Here is a 23,471-nt window from a genome sequence, read left to right on the forward strand (position 1 = left end):
ATAAGATTGAAAACAAGACACCAAGTAGGTTGTTGGTACCTCTGCCTCCATCAGAGCGACCGTGGAAAAGTGTCTCTCTAAATTTCATCTCTGCCTTATCGAAGTCCGAGGGGTTTGGATCTATTCTCGTGGTAGTGAATCGATTTTCGAAGTATGTTACTTTTATACCTGCCCCTACTGACTACACTGTAGAGTAAGCAGCACGACTATTCTTCGAGAATGTGGTGAAATATTGGGGATTGCCTAAGAGCATCATTAGTGATCGAGATCCACGCTTCACAGGACGACTATAGACAGAGCTGTTCAAACTCCTTGGGTCGGAGCTTCATTTCTCAACAAGCTTCCATCCTCAAACTGATGGGCAGACTGAGAGAGTAAATGCCTTACTTGAGTGTTACTTGAGGCATTTTGTAAGCGCTAATTAGAAGGACTGGACAAAACTCCTTGACATTATTCAGTTCTCATACAATTTACAAAGAAGCGAGTCCACAGGGAAGAGCCCATTCGAGATTGTGACTGGACAACAGCCGCTTACACCTCACTCTTTTTCTTCCTCTTACTCAGGGAAGAGCCCTGGAGCTTATCGTATGATTAAGTCATGGGAAGAACAAGCAGATGCCACTCGTTCTTACCTCGACAAAGCTGCCAAGAGGATGAAGAAATGGACAGATAAAAAGAGGAGGCATGCAAGCTATCAAGTGGGAGACAATGTAATGATCAAACTTCTTCCACAACAATTCAAAGCCTTTCGCAAATTTCATAAGGGTTTAATCCGCAAATACGAAGGGTCATTTGAGATCATTGGACGTGTTGGGGAAGTTGCTTACAAAGTACAACTCATTCCTTCTATGAAGATCCACCCGGTCTTCCATGTGAGTATGCTTAAACCATATCATGAAGACCAACATGAACCGAGTAGAGGTGACTCGAGTCGTGCTCCGCCTGTGGTGATTAGATCCTTCGATAAAGAAATCGAAGAGATCTTAGCTAATCGCGTCGTGCGACGAAGAGGGGTACCACCAAGTATCAAATACTTGATCAAGTGGAAAGGGCTCCCGATAACTGAAGCTAATTGGAAAGCTCGTGAAGATCTGTGACAATTTCAAGAACACCTAGAGCGCCATAATGAACAGAATGCAACGAGGACGCTCGCGCATTAGGTTGTGGAGAATGTCACGGTAAATTTTAGAAGGTTAGATTTAACAATGTTTGTATAATTTTCTAGAGTATTTGAGAATGCTCTAGATGGTTCCGGAACGTTCTAGAATGTCCTAGAAGGTCCTGGAATATCCTAGAAGGTTCTAGAAGACTCTGGAAGGTCAGAGTATTCTAGAAGAGTGTGGGTGTATATAGGAGTATGAAGAGTAGTATGGAAGAATCTAGAAATAATTAGAAAGTTGTAGTAGGATAGATATTTGTAATGAATAATCTAGATAATTAATCTGAACCGTTGATTAAATTTAATCCTAACCATCCATTAAGGAGGTGGATGGCTATAAATAGGAGATGAGAATTAGTGTGAGTCATGTGTGAATTATTTGTAACAAACACTTGAGCAATAAATTGTTCTTTCCACCAAGTTTGTGTTCTCTTGTGTTCTTAGCTTTTTTGCTAAATATTGAAGGTTAGGCTAACTTGGTCTTATCTCAAGAGGTTGACTAAGTTCAAATGCCAACATAGTAGCATTAGAGTGTGTCCAAAGTCGTAACAAAGTGCTCAAAAGTGTTTCACTGGTGTCCAAAGTCGTAACAAAGTGCTCAAAAGTGTTTCACTGGCAACCACAGGAGAAACCAAAAAAATAATCTTATAATCACAGGCCATAATTCTCTGAAACTAATTCTTTTAAAAACATCCACACACAACTTCAAACAAACCTGCTTCAAACTAGCTTATAAAAAGTGAATTTACCTATGACCAAAAAAGGAAAAACAAGTGAATTTCCCAGCACTACCATTTCAGCATTGAACATTGTGGCTCTTTTTCTCTCTCTTTTTTTTTTTTTAAATCTAGCATCGTTCTTTATCTTATAAAAATAAACATTGAACAGTATCGTTTAATTTAATAACTTAAAAGGTCACAATAATAAAACACTACTCCGAAATTCGCCTACATAGTTGCCTACACCGTTAGTGTGTGTATAACGTAAACTTTCACAACCCTCTGTAATAGGAACATACAAAGCTTAGTAAAACAGTAATGATGCGACCAACCTAAACATTTGATCATATCATACATCTAACGGAGCAAAGGGCATTTAATTTTGTCTGGTGTGTGTAAATCAAAGATTCATCATGTCCTTGCTCCCACCAACGAAAATTATTACAATGGTAAATCAATAACGCCTTGTCCTCCTTTATCGTAAACACGGTGATGATAATCCGTTAATCTCTGAAATTGAGCACTAGTATGGCCTGTATCGAGTAGGTCTTCTAAACCTTGGGACCCTTCTGCATGTTCAAATGATTTGATCAATCATATGACGTAATGTTCAACACTTTTATCACAAAAATTTCAGATTTAGAAAACTGAATAACACCAGAGTTATCATTAGATGTATTACTGTCGAGCGTCAAACACACATTTATTTATTTCTCAGTAATATCAGGCTATAGATGTAAAAGACCATTTCAACGAAACGTACTTTCACTTTGTAAGTCACCAAAATGTACACAGCTCATGGAAGAACATACGAAAGAAGCAACAAATCAAAGGCATATTTTCTACATTCTTCAGTTTATGATTATAGCTTACCCATAACCATATGGTGGATAGAATGGAGCAGGCATGAAAGGCCTCCTGGATCGGAAACCCCCAGGTCGTCTTCCAAAATACTGTTTCATCCCAGGAACATTTGTACGCTTAGCAGACACCTGAACAGAAAAGCAGAATTCAAGAACAAGTATAATCAAATGGAAGGGGGAGGGGAGAAACTAAGTAAACTTGTACAAATTATCTGATAATGAAGACCTTCAGTTGTCGACCATGCAATTCTGATTCATTTAACAGGAGAGCATTCTGAACAGCATCTATCTCAACGAACTCTACATAAGCAAATCCTTTTGGCTGCCCAAATTTGTCTGTCAATATTGTAACTCTGTTCACAGTTCCACACGACTGAAAATGCTGTTGAACTTCTTCAGGTGTGCATGCATAGTCAACCTGAATCATAATTTGGAAACCATTTAATCATTATGAAATTCAGTTGGATGCTTACAATGTTATAATGAAACTAGATGCTTGATGAGAAACAATTCAACAAACTTGACTGTCAATACTCAAGGGGTGCAAGAGCTTGTCATAGTCATCAAAACACATCAATACGAATATGATATAGAACAGCAAGAGAATCAAGAAAATCTTTATACAACATACTAATATAGAAAGCTCCTTTTCATTTATTCCCCAGCTCTTCAATTCTTCACAATAGGACAAATGTACAAAAAATTTACCAAAAAGATGATGTAAAATAGCCAAGAGATTCCCATTCTCAACACAAACTCAAACATTGTCGAAATTGAAGAATCTATCAAAAGACCAAGCAGTAATATCATAAAAACCAAATTTCATGTTCGGTTTAGTTTATGGAATTCCAAAACTTTGAGCAAAAGCTAGAAGTGGATTGGGGCTACATAAACCTACATACAGCTAAAATGCTAAATCAGTTTACTTGTGCACATGGTCTACTTCACAAGTACAGATGTAAAATAAAATGCATAACAGTATCAAGTCACCACACATCACACAGCGGTATGGAATAAAAATAAAGACATACAGAATAAAGATATGCAAACCTCACATTACCAACATAGATTGATCGAGAATCCACTTCCTCCTTTTCAGCTTGACTTGCAGAAGATCCAGTTGAATCTACAAATCAAAATAGAATAAAAATGTCATTTGCAGAAAGATGCTAATATTATTATTAGAAGTCTCAAATATATGGAAAATTTTAAATTTAAAGTCCAGCCATAGAGATGAAAAATTGAACATTATACTACCAATCACCTATACTATTCTAAAACAGATGGCTGGCATCTTACACATGTTGAAATGTACAAGAAATGAATGATTAATTCAACGATGCAGCTTAACAGATAGCGAAAATAATTTTTTCACCAAGTCAAGAAATGCCTAATTTATAGTATAACTATAAAACCATTCAGTGCATCTTCCATTCAACCAAATCCCAGTATTCACTTTCCCGTCTCCATTATCTATATTAATTACTAATGGATTTCTCGTCAACCTATTTATTGCATCTCCTGTCCCAATCTCTGACAGAACAGTGAACAGGTTTTCTTGAACATATGTTCTACAGTGTGGTTAGGGTTTGATTTCTAGTCTCCGTGTGCCTTGTCAATGTAGATATTGAATAAGCAGACGAAAATGAGTGTATTCATAGACCAAAATAAGAAAGAGCTGATATTGTTTGCTTTCATTTCCCACGAAAAAAATAGATTAGTTTCATCCGCTAAAGTATGATGAAAGTCAAAGAATAATTTTCAAAGAAAAAGTTATTGATGAATCTTCCGCAAATTGTAGCTGACCCCACCTAGCAAAATGAAGCTCAGTTATTGAATTTCTTTTGCAACTGATAACAGGATACATCTAGGATATAACAAAAAGAAGGTGAAGAAAATATCTGAGTGATATCTGTATTCCGTGAGCAAAATTCAGCTCGATCATACAGAAACCCCAGCTACTTGAAGGAGTTTGTTATTGCCAGAAGAAAAAAGAAGATAAATGGCAGAAACATCCCACCTATTTGTCTCTTTTTACTTCCCTATCCAAAAACCATGTGTTCATCGTAACTTAAATACACTGGTTTCATCTGTTTCAAAACATCACAAATGCTAATCATGCAATAGATGCTATATAAAGTTATCGTTATCCCCCACAAATTTTGCACAACAGGTGACTTGGCACCCATTACACCAACTATAGACTCAAAATCCATTCTCACTTCCCCAATCATAAAATTAAGATAGCCCAAAAACCAATTTGCAACGGAATTTTAAGACTTAAGAGTGTGCAATCATAAATGCTTCATGTGAGAAGCAAAACTAAACTCATACAGTTAAATATATATAGTTGGATCCACCGTCTATATACAGTTCAAGCAATCAATAAAGCAAGCAAACAACATAACCCTATGCAACGTTCTCAACAACCAAAAAAGCAATTAAATTAAAATTAACGATAAAATGAAATAAATCAACATAAATAAAAATCAGCTTTTAGGGGGAAAAAAAGGAACCTTGAACAGCGCCCATCTCTTTCTCGACCTTGGCCTGCATTTCACGTAGGGCGCTAGCTTCTTCCTCAATCTCCTTCAGCCTCTTCTTCATGTCCTCCAAGTCCTGCTGTTCAACCAAAAGAACATCCAGAACCAGATTCAGAATCAGAGAGATAACACTGAATAATTAAAAAAGGAAACCTAGGAAAGAGAAAAAGAAGAACCTAGAAAGCAACGGAAGAATGATAGAAGGAGAGAACGAACCTTGTTAGCGTGAGAGGAGGCATGGTGGTTGTTGTCATGGTCGTCATCGTGTTCCTGAAGGTCGGCGTCGGCGTCGGCGTCCATGTCAGCTTCGTCGGGGATGTCGGCACCGTACACTTCGTGTTCTTCCTGCTCCATTCTCTCTCTCTCTCTCTCTCTCTCTCTCTCTCTCTGAGATTCGGTGAATATAATTATTTTAATTTTGATTTAGGGTTGATCTGAGTTTTTTGGTAGGGAAAGGGGAGGGAGGCACTGATTTAGTGATTTATTATTTTTTGTAAAAAATAAATTTCCTTTCTTTGTCACATGACAAAAGTCATAGGGATTATTAGGGTTAGGGAGGAGGGGGAACCGGGGAAGAGAAGCCCAAGGTCAAATAGGGAGTATGGTTTTATCAAAAAAAAAAGTTTCAGGATTTCATAAATAAAAACAAACATTGATTAAATCATCTTGTAAGATTTATGAAGATTTATTGAAACAAATACACAATCAAATCATTTTAGTAATAGGTTAACTAAATTATAGATTTAGGAGGCAATCTCTTTTAATTTTTCTTCCAAAAGGAATTGAATTTGCTTCGAGTGGAAAGAGAGATTTCATGACTATTTAAAAACACAATTCTAAATCTTAAAAGATGTTGTAAAGATAATGAAAATAACTTCGCACATATCTCTATATGAATCTAATTGTAGAAACTACCAGAGCATTGTAAAATTAAGATTTTGGGAATAAGAGTATGTGAAGCAATTAGAGAAATTTTGGATATAGACCAATACTATGAAAAATCAAAAGGATTGTATCATTAAAATTTAGGTTATAATGGACGTGACAAATTCACTTCTTTGAATTCTAAAAATTTCAAGAAGTAATAACAAGGTAATTAAAGTGCAGCTCAAATATGAGATGATAAAAAATTTCTGTCATTGTTGTAGAAGTATTGGGCATGAATTAAGGGTGTGTGGAAGGTATTTGGAGGATACGAAGGTTGAGAACGTTGGGGAGGATGAATGAGCAAAAAGAAAATCAGTCCGTAAATTGAAAAAGTAAGGCTGACAAAGATGTCCAGAGATCAACGAGACCACCAATCCCAGTTTAATTTGCCTTATGCCTGCTTTTGCTAATCTTTTGGTACAAGATGACAATTCGCTGGTAAAAAAACTGAAAAAATTCAAAGCGGCCAAAATAGAGAGGTTTAAGCAGAGAAAAGCAAACGTAAGGAAGCATGAGAATAGAGATAAACGAGGCTGGTTAGAATCATCAAGGAATAGGAAAACCATTTCAGTTATCCAGCTTCGCTGGTACCTTCTCATTAGGTGTTGTGGAGGAACCAGAGAGAAAAAAGGGGATAAAAAATAGAACATAAAACAAATGGCAAGGAAGAAACTCTCGGCAAAAGCAATAACGAGAGTGAAAAGACGTTTAGAAGGAAATAGAGATAGTACTGTACCTAAAAAACAGTGTCAGGAGAGATTAGAAGTTGCTGAAAAGGGAGAGGGTGCCACCCTTGCATTGGCACCTCAAGAGGCATGAAAATGCCCGTGTGGAACTGTCAGAGTTTGGAAAAATTCCTGACAGTTCACAACATGAAAGGGATTATTAAATCACATTCCCTCGAGATGTTGTTCCTTTGTTAGACAAAAAAACAACTCGAAGGTAAAAGAGGTGCTTCGAAAAACTAGCTTTTAGTCAGTATTTACTGGTGATCCTATAGGTCAATCGAGAGGTTTAGTAATAGCTTGGAGGAAATTCTTAGATGTGCAAATACTCAATTATGAATACCATTTAATTCATTTCACAAGTCATGAACAGTAGAGTAAAAAATGGGAGATAATGGAGTTTATTTGTACTCAGAAGAGGCAGAAAGAGAGAAATAGTTCTCGAGAATACTACACCTAATTAATGGAAGGAAGGGATGCGAAGATGATAGTGATGGAAGATTTCAATACAAGTAAAGCTCATTATGAAAAGGAAGAAGGTAGGAAAAAGTCGGCTTCATCAATAGCCAGCTTCAATGACTTTATGGATTCTGGAAGGCACGTGGATTCGGGATTTGAAGGAGAGATTTTAACTAGAATAATAGACAATTTAGGAGGAATTACATTCGGAAAAGGCTAGACAGAGTGCTCATGACGAATGCTTGGAGAGAGGAGTTTCGTAATTCTTATGTGATGCATTTAACCATAAACCTCTATTACTTAGTGCGGATACGGAGGAGCGTAAGGTCAAAAGGAGGTTTCACTTTTAAGAAAGGTAGTGTGAGAATGAAGAAGTGGTGGATATAATTAAACAAGCATGGAATCAAGAGAAAATAGAATTCCTGATGTTTTAACTTGCTAGTAAGTTGAAGGAGTGTAGGCACAAGATAGTGGAATAGCAGAAAAACTCTACGTCTAACTCCCAAGTTTGAATTGTTAATGCTAAAGACAAATTAGCAGCCGGGTTGGAAAACAGAGATAGTGCTAATAGAGTGGAAGTACGGGTTCTTGAGGAAGAGTTAGAGGAAGCGTTGATTCAAGAGGAGAGATTTTGGAAGGAAAAATCTAGAATTCAATGGCTTCAATGGGGGATAGAAACACAATGTTAAACACAATGTTCTTTCATTTCAAGTATCAAGCAATGAATAGAAAGAATAAAATTCATACATTAGAAGATGAACGAGGAAATTCGGTGCCAAAATCGGAAGGAATTGCTGGCATTGCTCAAGGCTACTTTGAAAACATCTTGACAACTAGTAACCCAAAAGACCCAGACGAAGAACTACTAGGCATACTAGAGAAAATTGGTAGAGCAACTAACAAGATGTTGGTTAGACCGGTTGTGAAGAAAGAGATAAAAGATGCTATTTTTTGTATTTGAATCCTCTAAATTTTGAATTTCACTTTAGAGAGTAAAGTATAATCTCTCACCATTTATTTCATAGGTGGGACCAAGAGAAAATATGAGAGAGAAACCATTCAAGGGTGAGAGATAACACTTTACCCTCTAAAATGAAAATTCAAAATTTAGAAGATCCAATTTCTATTTTTTCAATTAACCCATTCTTCCCTCCGGGAGATAATAAGTTCACATTCAAATTCTTTCAATTTTTTCTAGGACACCATAAAAAAAAGTCATAGAACTAATAAAGCATTTTTATTTTCTAGAGGTAAAATTCTTAAGGCATTCACTCATACACATATTTATTTGATCTCTAAAATTCGTAATGCCAATACTATGAAGCACACCAGACCCATAAACCTTAGTAGTGTTTTTTTATAAAATAATGTCTAAGATTTTGGTTGCACAAATTACAGTTTATCATGAATAGGCTTATCAATGATTCTTAGAGTGCCTTCATCAAAGGAAGGTTTATTAGTGATAATGTTTTAATTGCACATGAATTTATGCACTTTCTAAAGAATAAGAAGTTCGACAGTTATGGCATGGCCCTGAAACTTAACATGAGTAAGGCTTATGATCAGGTGAAATAGTCTTTTGTTTGGGCTATGATGAAGAAATTGAGATTTTGCAAAAAGTGGATGACATGGATTAAAGAGTGTGTGACTATCATTTTTTTACTCTGTTACTATGGATGAATAGCTTCATAGTTTCTTCAAACCATGTAGAGGATTGGGTCAAGGTGACCTCTATCCCCCTACCTATTTTTTTTTTGTGCAAAAAGTTTTTTTTATATGCTCTACAAAGGAGAGTAGAGGTTGACATTTTTAGGATTGAGATTTAATCACAACTATCCTAAGCTCAACCATCTATTCTTTGCAGATGATTCAATTTTATTTAGCAGAAGCATGGAAGATGATTGCTTAAATCTGATCTGAATTTTGAGGAACTATGAGAAAATTAGTGGTCAATTAGTTAATCTAGACAAGTCATTAGTCTTTTTTAGCCATAACACCCCTAACACTACTCGTGATCACCTTGCTGAAATTCTAATGGTTTCTCATGTTGGAAATCAAAAAAATATCTTGGGCTATTGGCGGTTATTCAGAGATTAAAGAGAGACATTCAATTAAATCAAAGACAAAGTTTTTCAAAAACTTCAACATTGGAAGAGATCATTATCGTCTGCGAGTAAAAGAGAAGTCCTAATAAAGGTTGTAGCCATGGCAGTACCTCTATATACTCTGAGTTGCTTCGAGTTATCAGAATCGCTGACGAATGAAATACAAAAAGCAATGTTTAATTTCTGATGGGGACAAAAAGGTACGAAAAGAATGTGCATTGACCAGGGTGGCAGATTTCATGCAGACCAAAAGATTAGGGAAGCCTCAACTTCAAAGACTTAAAAGTCTACTTTCAATGCTAGCCAAGCAAGATTGGAGACTTTTAACTCGACCTAACTCACTGATTAGCAAGGTTTATAAGAGCAAATACTACAGAAGATATTTCAATTTCATGAGAGTCGAGTCAGGGAACAATTCGTCATGGGGTAGAGAAGTATAATTGAAGGATGCAAAGTGATAGAAAAATGGTGTATGTGAAAATCTGGTAAAGATAATATTGTTCGTATTAAAGAAGAGTCCTGGGTACAGGCCCTGGAGTTCACAATAATTATAGCAATTCCAAATTCCTACACTAATTACCATCCAAAATGGGTATCCGATTTAATTCACTCAGATAGGAAATGGAATCAAGTTTTGATCAGAAACATTTACAGCCAAGAAGTAGCTACAACAATTCTAAATACATAAATTCATGGGGGAAGAAGATACAATTACCTGGCTAAAAGAAAAATCAGGTAGCTATTTGACGACATCCGAATATAAAGTAGCCTTCCATTTCTTTCATCCACCATCAGAGTTCTTGCCTACATAATGCCAAAATAAAAAGATCTGGTAAGATTTTTGAAAACTTAAATGTCAATTAAAAGTGAAGAATTTTTTATGGAAGGTTTTTCATGGGGTTGACTGGTTATGTAGAAATTTTATGCCAGAACTCCATCGATGGATCCGACTTGTCCTCGATGTGAATTGACTGCAGAATCGGTACTGAACCACTACAGAATCGGTGAGAACTACCTTTGGGGGTGCCTTGACATAGAGGATGGTGGACTTTCTGGTACTGAACCACATCGATGATCCTTGAAAAGGGTGGAATGAACTCCGAAATCGTATTAGTAGAGGTAGTAAGGCGAAAGAGAAATTGGAATTGATGACTTACCTAGCTTGGAGCTTATGGAAATTAAGAAACCATAGTTATTAGAACCGGACCAGACCAACCGGTTCGACTGAAAAATTGGTGACCGATAGTCTGGCCGGTTCGGTTAATGTATTGGATCGAACCTAAAACTGAACCGGTCAACTGTGGTCAAACTCGTTGAAAACTGGTCGGTTCGCACTCCATTAAACCCGCACGGGTCCACAGTGTACCTGCGCGTTGCTCTAAAAATGCAGCGAGAAAGATTCGAACTCGGGTGGGTAAGAATGTGGCACCTCATCTTACCATTGTGTCACCTTGACTCTTATTAATATATATGACAAAAACTAAATATATAATAAACTTTGAATGAATTTTTATTTATTTATTTTTATTCTTTTAAACATAGATTGACATAGATACCAACACAAGTAATAACATATAATATACAAACATATTGATATATTGATATTGATTGTGTTATCTTTTATTTTCTCTTGTTCATTTAAATTGAGAAAGTATTTTGTACTAGTGACTAATTTATTATCTGTTTTTATACCATAAATTATATATAAGAATTGATATTTAATTGTCATTAATATATTTTTTGAAAACATGTATTTAACGTTTAATTTTAATTTTATTTTTATAATTTTATATTTTTATTTAATTATGACTGGATCAATCGGGTAAATCAATGACCTATCGGTTGAACCAGTGATTCAGTGACCTAATAGTATGACCGGGTTAATTACCGGTTCGGTTCTGATAACTATGTAAGAAACTCATTGGTTGTTGAAAGTTGAAAGCTCTCTTCGGCCATGGCGGTGGAAGAAGCCTCTCGTTATGTCTGTGCAAGGAAATTTTCTCTTTAACTTTTTTCCTCGACAAATGTATTTAATTAGCTAGTCTTTAATTTTGGGTAAATTTTTTTTATTTGTCCTTGTATATTGTCCATATTTAAACCAATTCTTTTACTTATTGAATCAATAAAAGATGCATACCTTTGATTTAAAAAAATTAACTAAGTTGATCCAATAATTTAAGAATTAATAATTAAAAATTTTAGTTAAAAAATTAATTAAATTTAATTATAAAAATAATTTAACCACTTAACATTTTTCAACTTGAAAGCTGAAAAAAATTGAAATCTGTTGTAAAATAAAGGATATATCAAATAAAGATGTATAAATAGAAGACCCTATTATTAATATAATTAGCTCAATAATTATTATATATATATAATAATATTATATATTGTATTGTGTATATATATACAAAGATAAGAAAAAGTATAAAAAATAAAGAGAGAGAGATTTGCATTTGATACTATCTCAATATAATAAAGATGGTTAATATTGCTATTAATATTAATATTATATGTAAAGAGTAATAGAAAATAGAATTTAAAATACTTATAAAATAAAAGAAGAGAAAGAATTGTAATAGTAATATAAGGAGAAGGGTATTTGATTGTAACATAAAAAGAGAATAATATTAAGTTGTTGTAAAGAGATAGAGAAAGGGAAGTATTTGTAACTGTTGTTATTGTTGTGTACGTATAATCACAAACCCATGCCCTATTTATACTTGTCCAACATTCACCTTTTCAAACTTCATTAATATAAAGTCTACCATGGGGAAACAAAGCACCGCATATATTTAATATTGCACAGCCCAATGTTATCTTGATGGACATTCATTCTTATCGTAACACTCCCCCTTGAATGTCCATTTAGGATTATTGCCTCGTTAAAACCTTACTAAAGGAAAACCCTGTGGGAAAAACCTTAGTGGAGGAAAAAGAGTACAATATCCTTTGTGATGGAGACTGCCTCATTAAAAACCTTGTCAAGAAAAACCCAATGGGAAAAAAAAACCTGACCAAGGAAAAAAGAGTACAGTCTCCCCCTCTTGCCGACATCATTTAATGTCTCGAAATCGGCGCATCCCAATCTCATGTACCAATCTTTCAAAGGAGGATTTTGGGAGTGACTTTGTAAATAAATCTGCCAGATTGTCGCTTGAGCGGATCTGTTGGACATCAATCGTCCCTTGATTTTGAAGATCATGAGTGAAGAAGAATTTAGGAGAAATATGCTTTGTTCTATCACCTTTGATGTATCCACCCTTAAGCTGAGCAATGCATGCTGTATTATCTTCAAACAGGACAGTTGGAGCTATCTTATGATCAATCAGTCCACATGATGACAGAATATATTGAATCAGACTCCTCAGCCAAAAACACTCGCGACTAGCTTCATGAATCGCCAGTATTTCAGCATGATTAGAGGAGGTTGCTGCTATCGTCTGTTTCGTGGACCTCCATGATATAGCTGAACCGCCATATGTGAATATGTATCCTGTTTGAGATCTCCCTTTATGTGGATCAGACAGGTATCCGGCATCTGCATAGCCAACTAGTTGTGACTTGGATCCGTAGGGATAAAATAATCCCATATCAACCGTTCCATGAAGATATCGAAAGATTTGTTTGATTCCACTCCAATGTCTTCTGGTTGGAGAGGAACTATATCTTGCTAGTAAATTCACAGCAAATAATATATCGGGTCGCGTATTATTAGCAAGATACATTAGCGCTCCAATGGCACTAAGATATGGTACTTCAGGACCAAGGATATCTTCATTCTCTTCTTTAGGACGGAATTGATCCTTTTTCACATCTAAAGATCTTACAATCATTGGGGTACTTAATGGATGTGACTTATCCATATAAAATCTCTTCAAGATCTTTTCTGTGTATGTTGTTTGATGAATAAAGATCCCACTTTTTATATGCTCGATCTGCAGGCCGAGACAAAATTTAGTTCTTCCAAGATCTTTTGTAACACCCTACCATACAGAGCCTTATGCTTAAGTCATAATTCAGAGATGGCAAGGTATTACGACCTCTAAAAATAAAAATTTAGTACGTATAGTAGTATGAATGATTAATTATAACTAGGAGCCTTTGTAGAAAAAGGGGTAAACAAAAACCGCAACTCAAAGGCGCAACACTCCGATCGACAACGTAACGAACAAGGATAACCAACGCGAGATTATATATAAACAAAGGAGTGTCAAAAAATGGAATATCAAGACTCCAGATCCGGCTGCGAAGATAACCGGTCCGAGCATAGCAATATATACATATGATAAAATAAGGAAAACCCCAAAGGAAACCCAAAGGGACACAAATACATAAAACCTATTCTCCAAAATCTCCCATAAGAGGAGTCATCACAGTTGTATTATTTAATGGAGATAAAAGTATCTAAGCAAAACGTATAAACCAAAACATAGTCCCCAAGAACAAGGAATCTTCGCAAATCTAGAAGTCTCCAGCATGCTTCAGCGGGAAACCGTACGTCCTGCATCTGAAAACCACAAAATCCGCATGGGTGAGAACCAGAGGTCCCCAGCATGGTAACAGCTTCCACATATATAATACATAATAATAGAGGAAAGCCAAAGGCAATCCTAGAACTTCCTCCAGATAATGTCAAAGCTTATAAACAAGCTAAACCATATAAGGGCATCTGACTAAAGATTCTTCAGTCTAACTAATACTTCCCTTTCCAATTCCTTCTCACCTCCCAACCACCAGCAGGAGTATAATGTAACAAACACAGTTATATCAGACAAAGAATATACCAATAGGAGCAGTTAAGACATTTAGACAATTAGCAAGTAATATGCAGTCAAATAGGCAATCTCAAACAATTCACATAGTATGCATATGATGAATGCCTGTCCCTAGTGGCCGATGATATCATCTTGTCGGTTATAGAGCCAACCCGACAAGTCCTGGTCGCTAACCATTGGACTGTCCCTCTGTCGCGCATCCCCAACTCGAGTTATACTCGTTATAAACTTGATCATAAACATGATCCATATCCATCACCCTCACTGGTGAATATTTTGGGGGCGAGCTCATCCGGGTCTTTCACAGTGCCCGGCCACACTTACGACATAGGGTCACCAGAGTATCAAGTCTCAACCTGGAGCACGTGGTGGCTAGCCACTGCTACTACCCAGGGAAACTCGTATCTCCGATAGTGGAAGTGCAAATCACAATTATCGATAATTCAGCATAAACATGCATGAATCCTCATCCATGGATCAACATCCATATCAGCCATCTGGCTCACGGTTCAGTCCAGAACCAGCCAATATTCATAGCATACACAGCTATTCCGGCTCACGGTTAAATCCATAACCAGCCAATATTCATAGCATACACAGCTATTCCGGCTCACGGTTAAATCCATAACCAGCCATTTCATTAACAATTACAGCTTTTCGGCCCATGGCATAACAAGCACTTCCACCACCATCCTCCGCATCTCACATAATCATCTTGATCCTCATTGATCATTCATTTTTTCCTTGCTTCACTCGCAAGTTACCTCATTCACTAGCCCCTTTCTAATAGCTAGGCATGTCATATTGATTTAAGACATAAATGGTGAGATCGGAGGCTTAGAAGTATGAGATTTGGCTTTTAAAACTCAAAAATCAACTTTGGGATGAAAACAGGGCCACGCGTACGCGCACTCCACGCGCACGCGTGGATGGCCTCAAAAACTCATCGACGCGCAAGCGTCATGCACGCTAACGCGTGGATTACAAATTTGCTAATCGACGCGCACGCGTCAACCACGCGTACGCGCGGGTGTTCTCGTGCCCCAGGCACAACACTGGCACAGTTCTGGCATAACTCTCTGGAAAATGGCTGGGCATTGGGTGCAGCACAATCGGCGCGCCCGCGCACATCACGCGTACGCGTGGATGGCACTTCTCGGAAGATCGGCGCGTGCGCGCCAGGTGCGCCCACGCGCAAGGGGTCATTCTGCTAAAAATTTTCTAAGTTAAAAGCTGCAGAATTTCACAGATTTAAACCCCAATCTTCCAACGGACATAACTTCCTCATTTTAAATCGTTTTTCACCCGTTCTTCGAACGGTATGGACATCCCGGATCCAATTTCATTTCTAAACAGATTTGGTACAAAACGGGGATCCGTAGTCCAAGTTATGTCTCGTCAAAGTATGCCCGAAAACCATATTTTAATACAAAACCACAATATGCCATTTTCAAAACAAACCATTTTCAACTCTTTTCAAAATCAATCAAAACATGCCAATTTCATCCCTTTTCTTTGAAATCAATCAAAATGTATCAAATTCAACATCAAGCCTCCTCAACTCACACATTGACACATTACCACAATATACAAAATCACTATCTCATCATTTTAGCCCACTTCACCCAAGTGGCTCAAACTCAAACATATTGACATATCATATACTATTCCTCATGCCAATTCTCAACAACACCAATTCCAATAAATTATTATTGCACACAATCAACATCATATTCACCATCAACATGGTTCAACCCACAATTCAACCATAACCATTCATCAAGCATATATCACAACATGCATATTTCTCATACATCACACCACCAAGGCATCAATAATCATCATCACATATATGACCACATCATATATCTCAATCATTCAACAACATCAACAATTCAATGCCTATCTTAGGGCCTCTAGCCTAAGTATTTCCTACCACATTACATATTAGATACGGGAAACCGAAACCATACCTTAGCCGATTTTCCCAAGCTCCACCGGAGCACTTCCAAACCAAATATCCACAAGCTCTCAAGGCCTCAATACCTCCAAGAACAGATTTTTCACCACCAAACCCTTTCCAAGCTTTTCAAAATCACCAATCAAGCTCCAATATCCACACATACACAACCTAAGCCACAACCATCATACCCATACACAACATTTCAAAACCCAAGCATCATAAAACAACAAAATACACTTGGGTTGAGAATCTTACCACACCCAAGGTCCAAGGAGACAAGATTAACCTTCTCCTTCAAGAGAGTTTGGTCCTATAACATCAAAGAACCCAAAATCTCAACATTTCACCCATGAAACTCGAAAATAAGGGCTGAGATTTCGAACAGCAACACGTGGCTTACCTCAAGATTGATTATATGTGTTTTGTAGAGCTCTCCGCGGTGAACGCGTGGCCACAAACGGGGCGGCAATCGGAGCTCTAGATCAAAAGTTATGATGGTTTGAAGATCAACCAAGGGAGAGAACTTGAGAGAGTGTTCTTCCTCCCTTTCTCTCTAATTTCAGCTTGTGTGTGTAACAAATGAGGAGAGAGAGTGCTGAAAACTAGGGTTTTGGTTAAGTTATGTTGAGCCAAGGGCCCACTTTGGGTTCGGTTGGCCCGGTTTGGCCCATTCGGTCCAATCTTGGTCCGAATTCTATAAAATTGGTACCAAAATTCTCGTCTCAATCTCCTCCATCACATTTAGCTATAAAAATCACATTTTAGGCTTTCTAGAATAAATTCTCATTTATGGGTTAATTATCCGTTAATTAACCGGGTTTTACATTCTACCCACCTAATTGGGAATTTTGCCCACAAAATTCAAATGCAATTACCTGAGAATAAATGCGGATAATCCGTTCGCATCTCTGACTCAAGTTCCCAAGTGTGTTCCTCAACACCGCCTCGACGCCAAGCCACTTTCACTAAAGAAACCTCTTTTCCACGCAAACGTTTGATACTAGTATCATCAATTCTGACTGGAGCCACTGGAAGCGTCAAATCTTCCCTTAACTGAACCGACTCAGGTTCTAACACATGGCTAGCATAAGGAGTGTACTTTTGAAGCTGCGACACGTGAAACACGTCGTGCAGGTTCGAAAGATGAGGTGGTAGAGCCATTCGATACGCCACCGGTCCAACCCTCTCTAGGATTTGAAATGGACCAATGTATCGAGGATTCAACTTCTTTGCCTTAATCGCCCTACCTACTCCCGTAGTCGGAGTAACCTTAAGAAAAACATGGTTCCCTTCCTCAAATTCTAAGGGCTTTCGCCTTTGATCGGCGTAACTCTTTTGACGACTCTGCGCCGTAAGCATCCTATCACGGATTTTCTTGACTTGTTCAGTAGTCTCAGCTATCATTTCTGGCCCCAACAAGCTTTTCTCTCCAGCTTTATACCAACATAGCGGAGATTGACATTTCCTCCTATACAAGGCCTCATACGGAGCCATTCCAATGCTCACATGATAACTATTATTGTATGCAAACTCCACCAATGGCATATACCGATCCCAACTCGCCGGTTGGTCCAAAACACAAGCTCTCAACATATCCTCTAGTGTTTGGATCGTCCTCTCAGATTAACCATCTGTTTGAGGATGGTAAGCCGTGCTCAAGCTTAATCGGGTTCCAAAAGCCTTTTGAAATACACCCCAAAACCTTGAAGTAAAACGAGGATCTCTATCAGAGATTATAGTAGCAGGTACACCATGAAGTCTCACAATCTCCTTTATGTATAACCGTGCTAGTTCCTCAAGGGTGTAAGTCATACGAATGGGCAAAAAGTGAGCTGACTTCGTCAGTCGGTCCACAATCACCCAAATAGCATCAAAACCAGCCCTAGTCCTTGGCAATCCTGACACAAAGTCCATTGCAATACTTTCCCACTTCCATTGTGGAATCTCTAAAGGTTGCAACATCCCGGAAGGTCTTTGATGTTCAATCTTTACCTTTTGACAAGTTAGGCACTTTGAAACATATTCTGCCACATCATTCTTCATACCCGGCCACCAAAACATCACCTTTAAATCATGGTACATCTTAGTACTTCCCGGGTGAATGGAGAATCTGCTCTTGTGTGCCTCCTTTAATATATCTTGCCTCAAAGTGCCAACATCCGGCACAATGATCCTACCCTTGAATCTCCATAACCCATCTTTTTCTTCCGACACTCTCCACTGTTTTCCTTGCTCAATGGCCGGTAACACTTTCCATAACGCTTCATCATTTTGATGAGCCTTTAGGAGTTCGGACTTAAAGTCACTTGAGATTTCTAATCGGCTCAAACATAAAGTTCCGGATACTTCTCGAGCACCAATTTTAAGACTCTCGAATCCCTTGAGCAACTTCTCCTCTTGAAGCATCATCCAAGCCGCATATAATGACTTCCGACTTAACGCATCCGCCACTACGTTCGCCTTTCCCGGATGGTAATGCAACTCAAAGTCGTAGTCCTTCAACAATTCCATCCACCTTCTCTGCCTCATATTAAGCTCTTTCTGATCAAAGAGGTACTTCAAGCTCTTATGATCAGAGAAAACTTGGAACTTAACCCCATAGAGATAATGCCTCCACACCTTCAAGGCAAACACAACCGCAGCGAGTTCCAAATCGTGCGTAGGGTAACTAACTTCATGAGGTCTCAACTGTCGTGAGGCATACGCCACCACATTATGGTGCTGCATCAGCACGCACCCTAGACCCTTCAATGAGGCATCACAATACACCTCAAATGGCTCATTCGGCTCGGGTAACACTAACACAGGTGCAGTAGTCAACTTTTTCTTCAATGTCTGAAAGCTCTCCTCGCACTCAGGAGTCCAAACAAACGGAGTGTCTTTGCGGGTTAACTTTGTCATTGGCAAAGCTATCTGTGAAAAGCCCTTGATAAACCTTCGGTAATAGCCAGCTAAACCCAGAAAACTCCTTATCTCTGTTACGGTGGTTGGTTGTTTCCAATCCATCACAGCCTCCACCTTAGTTGGGTCTACGGCTATTCCCTTCTTACTCACCACATGGCCCAAAAACTTCACCTCACTCTTCCAAAATTCACACTTAGACAGTTTTGCATAAAGTTTCTTCTCCTTTAGAATCTGCAACACGGTCCTCAAGTGTTCCGCATGCTCTTCTTCAGTCTTGGAATAAATTAGTATGTCATCAATGAAGACAACAACGAATTTATCCAGAAACGGACGGAAAACTCTATTCATGTAATCCATGAATACCGCAGGAGCGTTCGTCAACCCAAAAGACATTACAGTGTACTCGTAATGACCATAACGAGTCCTGAAAGCGGTCTTAGGGATATCCTCACCCCTCACCCTTATCTGGTGATAACCGGATCGCAAATCAATCTTGGAGAAAACTCCAGCTCCTTGTAACTGATCCATGAGATCATCAATTCTCGGCAATGGGTACTTGTTCTTTATTGTAACCTTGTTCAGCTACCTGTAATCCACACAGAGCCGCATACTCCCATCCTTCTTCTTTACCAGTAACACTGGAGCACCCCACGGGGAGACACTTGGTCGTATAAAATTCTTTCCCAACAAATCCTCTAACTGAGACTTTAGTTCGTTCATCTCTAACGGTGACATCCTATAAGGAGCACTTGAGATTGGTCCCGCCCCGGGCACCAACTCAATAGCAAACTCAACCTCTCGGATAGGTGGAAACTCATCAATATCATCGGGAAATACTTCCGGAAACTCACACACAACCGGAATCTGTTCCAACCTTTGATCGTCACCCGAAACGCCCGCGGTTAACAACATGATACCTTGACATTCGGTTCCGGAACAGTTCACCATCATCGAATTCAAGTAATAATTATTCACCACGACCGGCCCTTCTGTATCTTCCGGCATAAAGTACACCGACTTTGTAGAACAATCTAGCAGAACATGGTTCTTAGATAACCAATCCAATCCCAAGATAAGATCAAGACCGATCATCGGCAAGCAGACTAAATTATGAACGAAATCACGCTGCTTGAACCTAAAGGAAACTTCCGGGCATCCTAGCCTAGTTACCGTGGCTTCATGGGTAGCATTGTACACCCTTAGATCATAACCTAAAGTTACAATCTTCAACCCTAACTCATGGGCTTTCTCAAATGCAATGAATGAATGTGATGCTCCCGAATCAAATAAAGCATTTAAAGTTTGACCAGCTAATTCACAGTTACCTCGAATGAGTGTCTCAGATCCCTCAGCACCTACAGCTGAAGTGGTGAACACCCGACCAGTCTGTTGTGCCTTCCCAGCACCTTGTTTCTGCTATTCCGGACAGCTTGCGATCTTATGCCCTGCTTTTCCACAATTGTAGCACAAACCCCATCCGGCCTTGCATGGTACTCCCGGATGGTGACTTCCACACTTAGCACAAGCTTGATCATTCTGAGGTTGCTTCCCAAACTTCTTCCCTTGGAAATTGTTGTTGTTGTTGGGCCTCCTGAAAGAGCTTCCCCTCTTGAAAGACGGACCTCTAGGTGCAAAGCCCTTCCCTCGGTTCTGTGGAAATGAACCTTTGTGACTCCCTTTCTCAGCGGTTGCCCTTTTCACACACTCCTCAGCAACCCTACACTTGTTCACTAATTCAGAGAAAGTCCTAATTTCCATTGGCCCTACTGAACTGAAGATATCACTCCGGAATCCTCCTTCATACTTAACACACTTCCATTCCTCATATTCCACCGGGGTCCCTTGGCACATACGAGAGAACCTGAATAGCTCCTCAAACTTGTCAGTATACTCTGATATGGACATAGTACCCTGCTTCAGTTGTAACAATTCAAGTTCCTTAGCCGTCCTAGCAGAAGTCGGAAAGTACTTCTTATAGAACTCTTCTTGAAAGACATTCCAGGTGATATAGTCATCACCCTGCTGTAGAAGACGTCGGATGCCTTGCCACCAATGCGACGCTTCACCGGTGAGCATATAAGTGGCAAACTCGACACGCTGTCCTTCAGGTACCACTTGTGCTTGTAATGCTCGCTCTATAGCCTGAAACCATGTATCAGCCTCAGTCGGGCTAGTAGTTCCCTTGAACTTAGGCGGATTAACCTTCAAAAAGTTTGCCAAGGTCATCGGGCCCTGAACTCCACCTCCATCATTACCATGGTTGTTCATCTGTTGACCAAGAGCCTCAGCAGTGGCTTGCATAGCAGCAGCCATGTTCTCCAACGCAGCCATAAAGTTCACCGGGTTATTAGGGTTATTCTCCGGTGCACGAGCATTCGTACGACCTCTCGCACTACCTCTACCGCGTCCACGAGGCGCCATCTGGTTCCTATACACACCCAACAATCGATATTAAGTTGATCAGTCTCAATATCGGAAGTCTAGTGCTTCAAAGTCCCAAATGCATGCTCATGAACGTTTATGCCAATTATATCAAGCAGATATACTAATAGCACATCACACAGAGAGAATGCACAGAAGCATAATCAGTCCATCCCTCAGGCTCTACAGGAACGAACTGCTCTGATACCATAATGTAACACCCTACCATACAGAGCCTTATGCTTAAGTCATAATTCAGAGATGACAAGGTATTACGACCTCTAAAAATAAAAATTTAGTACGTATAGTAGTATGAATGATTAATTATAACTAGGAGCCTTTGTAGAAAAAGGGGTAAACAAAAACCGCAACTCAAAGGCGCAACACTCCGATCGATAACGTAACGAACAAGGATAACCAACGCGAGATTATATATAAACAAAGGAGTGTCAAAAACAGGAATATCAAGACTCCAGATCCGGCTGCGAAGATAACCGGTCCGAGCATAGCAATATATACATATGATAAAATAAGGAAAACCCCAAGGGAAACCCAAAGGGACACAAATACATAAAACCTATTCTCCAAAATCTCCCATAAGAGGAGTTATCACAGTTGTATTATTTAATGGAGATAAAAGTATCTAAGCAAAACGTATAAACCAAAACATAGTCCCCAAGAACAAGGAATCTTTGCAAATCTAGAAGTCTCCAGCATGCCTCAGCGGGAAACCGTACGTCCTGCATCTGAAAACCACAAAATCCGCATGGGTGAGAACCAGAGGTCCCCAGCATGGTAACAGCTTCCACATATATAATACATAATAATAGAGGAAAGCCAAAGGCAATCCTAGAACTTCCTCCAGATAATGTCAAAGCTTATAAACAAGCTAAACCATATAAGGGCATCTGACTAAAGATTCTTCAGTCTAACTAATACTTCGCTTTCCAATTCCTTCTCACCTCCCAACCACCAGCAGGAGTATAATGTAACAAACACAGTTATATCAGACAAAGAATATACCAATAGGAGCAGTTAAGACATTTAGACAATTAGCAAGTAATATGCAGTCAAATAGGCAATCTCAAACAATTCACATAGTATGCATATGATGAATGCCTGTCCCTAGTGGCCGATGATATCATCTTGTCGGTTATAGAGCCAACCCGACAAGTCCTGGTCGCTAACCATTGGACTGTCCCTCTGTCGCGCATCCCCAACTCGAGTTATACTCGTTATAAACTTGATCATAAACATGATCCATATCCATCACCCTCACTGGTGAATATTTCGAGGGCGAGCTCATCCGGGTCTTTCATAGTGCCCGGCCACACTTACGACATAGGGTCACCAGAGTATCAAGTCTCAACCTGGAGCACGTGGTGGCTAGCCACTGCTACTACCCAGGGAAACTCGTATCTCCGATAGTGGAAGTGCAAATCACAATTATCGATAATTCAGCATAAACATGCATGAATCCTCATCCATGGATCAACATCCATATCAGCCATCTGGCTCACGGTTCAGTCCAGAACCAGCCAATATTCATAGCATACACAGCTATTCCGGCTCACGGTTAAATCCATAACCAGCCAATATTCATAGCATACACAGCTATTCCGGCTCACGGTTAAATCCATAACCAGCCATTTCATTAACAATTACAGCCTTTCCGCCCATGGCATAACAAGCACTTCCACCACCATCCTCCGCATCTCACATAATCATCTTGATCCTCATTGATCATTCATTTTTCCCTTGCTTCACTCGCAAGTTACCTCATTCACTAGCCCATTTCTAATAGCTAGGCATGTCATAATGATTTAAGACATAAATGGTGAGATCGGAGGCTTAGAAGTATGAGATTTGGCTTTTAAAACTCAAAAATCAACTTTGGGATGAAAA

The 23,471-nt window shown here is 38.8% G+C and overlaps 1 protein-coding gene across 2 annotated transcripts; it reads right to left on the bottom strand.

The window, feature by feature from the left end:
• Positions 1-2,039: 2,039 nt before the first annotated feature.
• Positions 2,040-5,851, bottom strand: LOC130951583 (polyadenylate-binding protein 1-like). 2 transcript variants are annotated; one of them, XM_057880275.1, is made up of 6 exons: positions 5,501-5,851; positions 5,258-5,360; positions 3,797-3,867; positions 2,968-3,159; positions 2,752-2,870; positions 2,040-2,447 (listed from the first exon to the last, which is right to left on the bottom strand). In XM_057880275.1, exons 1-6 carry the CDS (start codon positions 5,636-5,638, stop codon positions 2,402-2,404), a joined length of 669 nt encoding a protein of 222 aa, XP_057736258.1. In that variant the 5' UTR covers positions 5,639-5,851; the 3' UTR covers positions 2,040-2,401. The 2 variants fall into 2 exon arrangements, with proteins under 2 accessions (XP_057736258.1, XP_057736257.1); XM_057880274.1 differs by having other exon boundaries at positions 5,258-5,363; positions 5,501-5,845.
• Between the last annotated feature and the right edge of the window lie 17,620 nt (positions 5,852-23,471).

The sequence above is a fragment of the Arachis stenosperma genome, chromosome 9 (genome assembly GCF_014773155.1).
Source record: "Arachis stenosperma cultivar V10309 chromosome 9, arast.V10309.gnm1.PFL2, whole genome shotgun sequence".
In the NCBI taxonomy this organism is placed as follows: Eukaryota; Viridiplantae; Streptophyta; class Magnoliopsida; order Fabales; family Fabaceae; genus Arachis; species Arachis stenosperma.

What these genes read in the sequence shown, in the direction of transcription:
- LOC130951583 (XM_057880274.1), bottom strand. Translation starts at nt 5,638, where the DNA reads ATGGAGCAGGAAGAACACGAAGTGTACGGTGCCGACATCCCCGACGAA. An exon ending in CCTCCTCTCACGCTAACAAG is followed by an intron (nt 5,364 to 5,500) that starts GTTCGTTCTCTC and finishes TTGGTTGAACAG; the next exon opens with CAGGACTTGGAGGACATGAA. An exon ending in GATCAATCTATGTTGGTAAT is followed by an intron (nt 3,160 to 3,796) that starts GTGAGGTTTGCA and finishes ATTATGATTCAG; the next exon opens with GTTGACTATGCATGCACACC.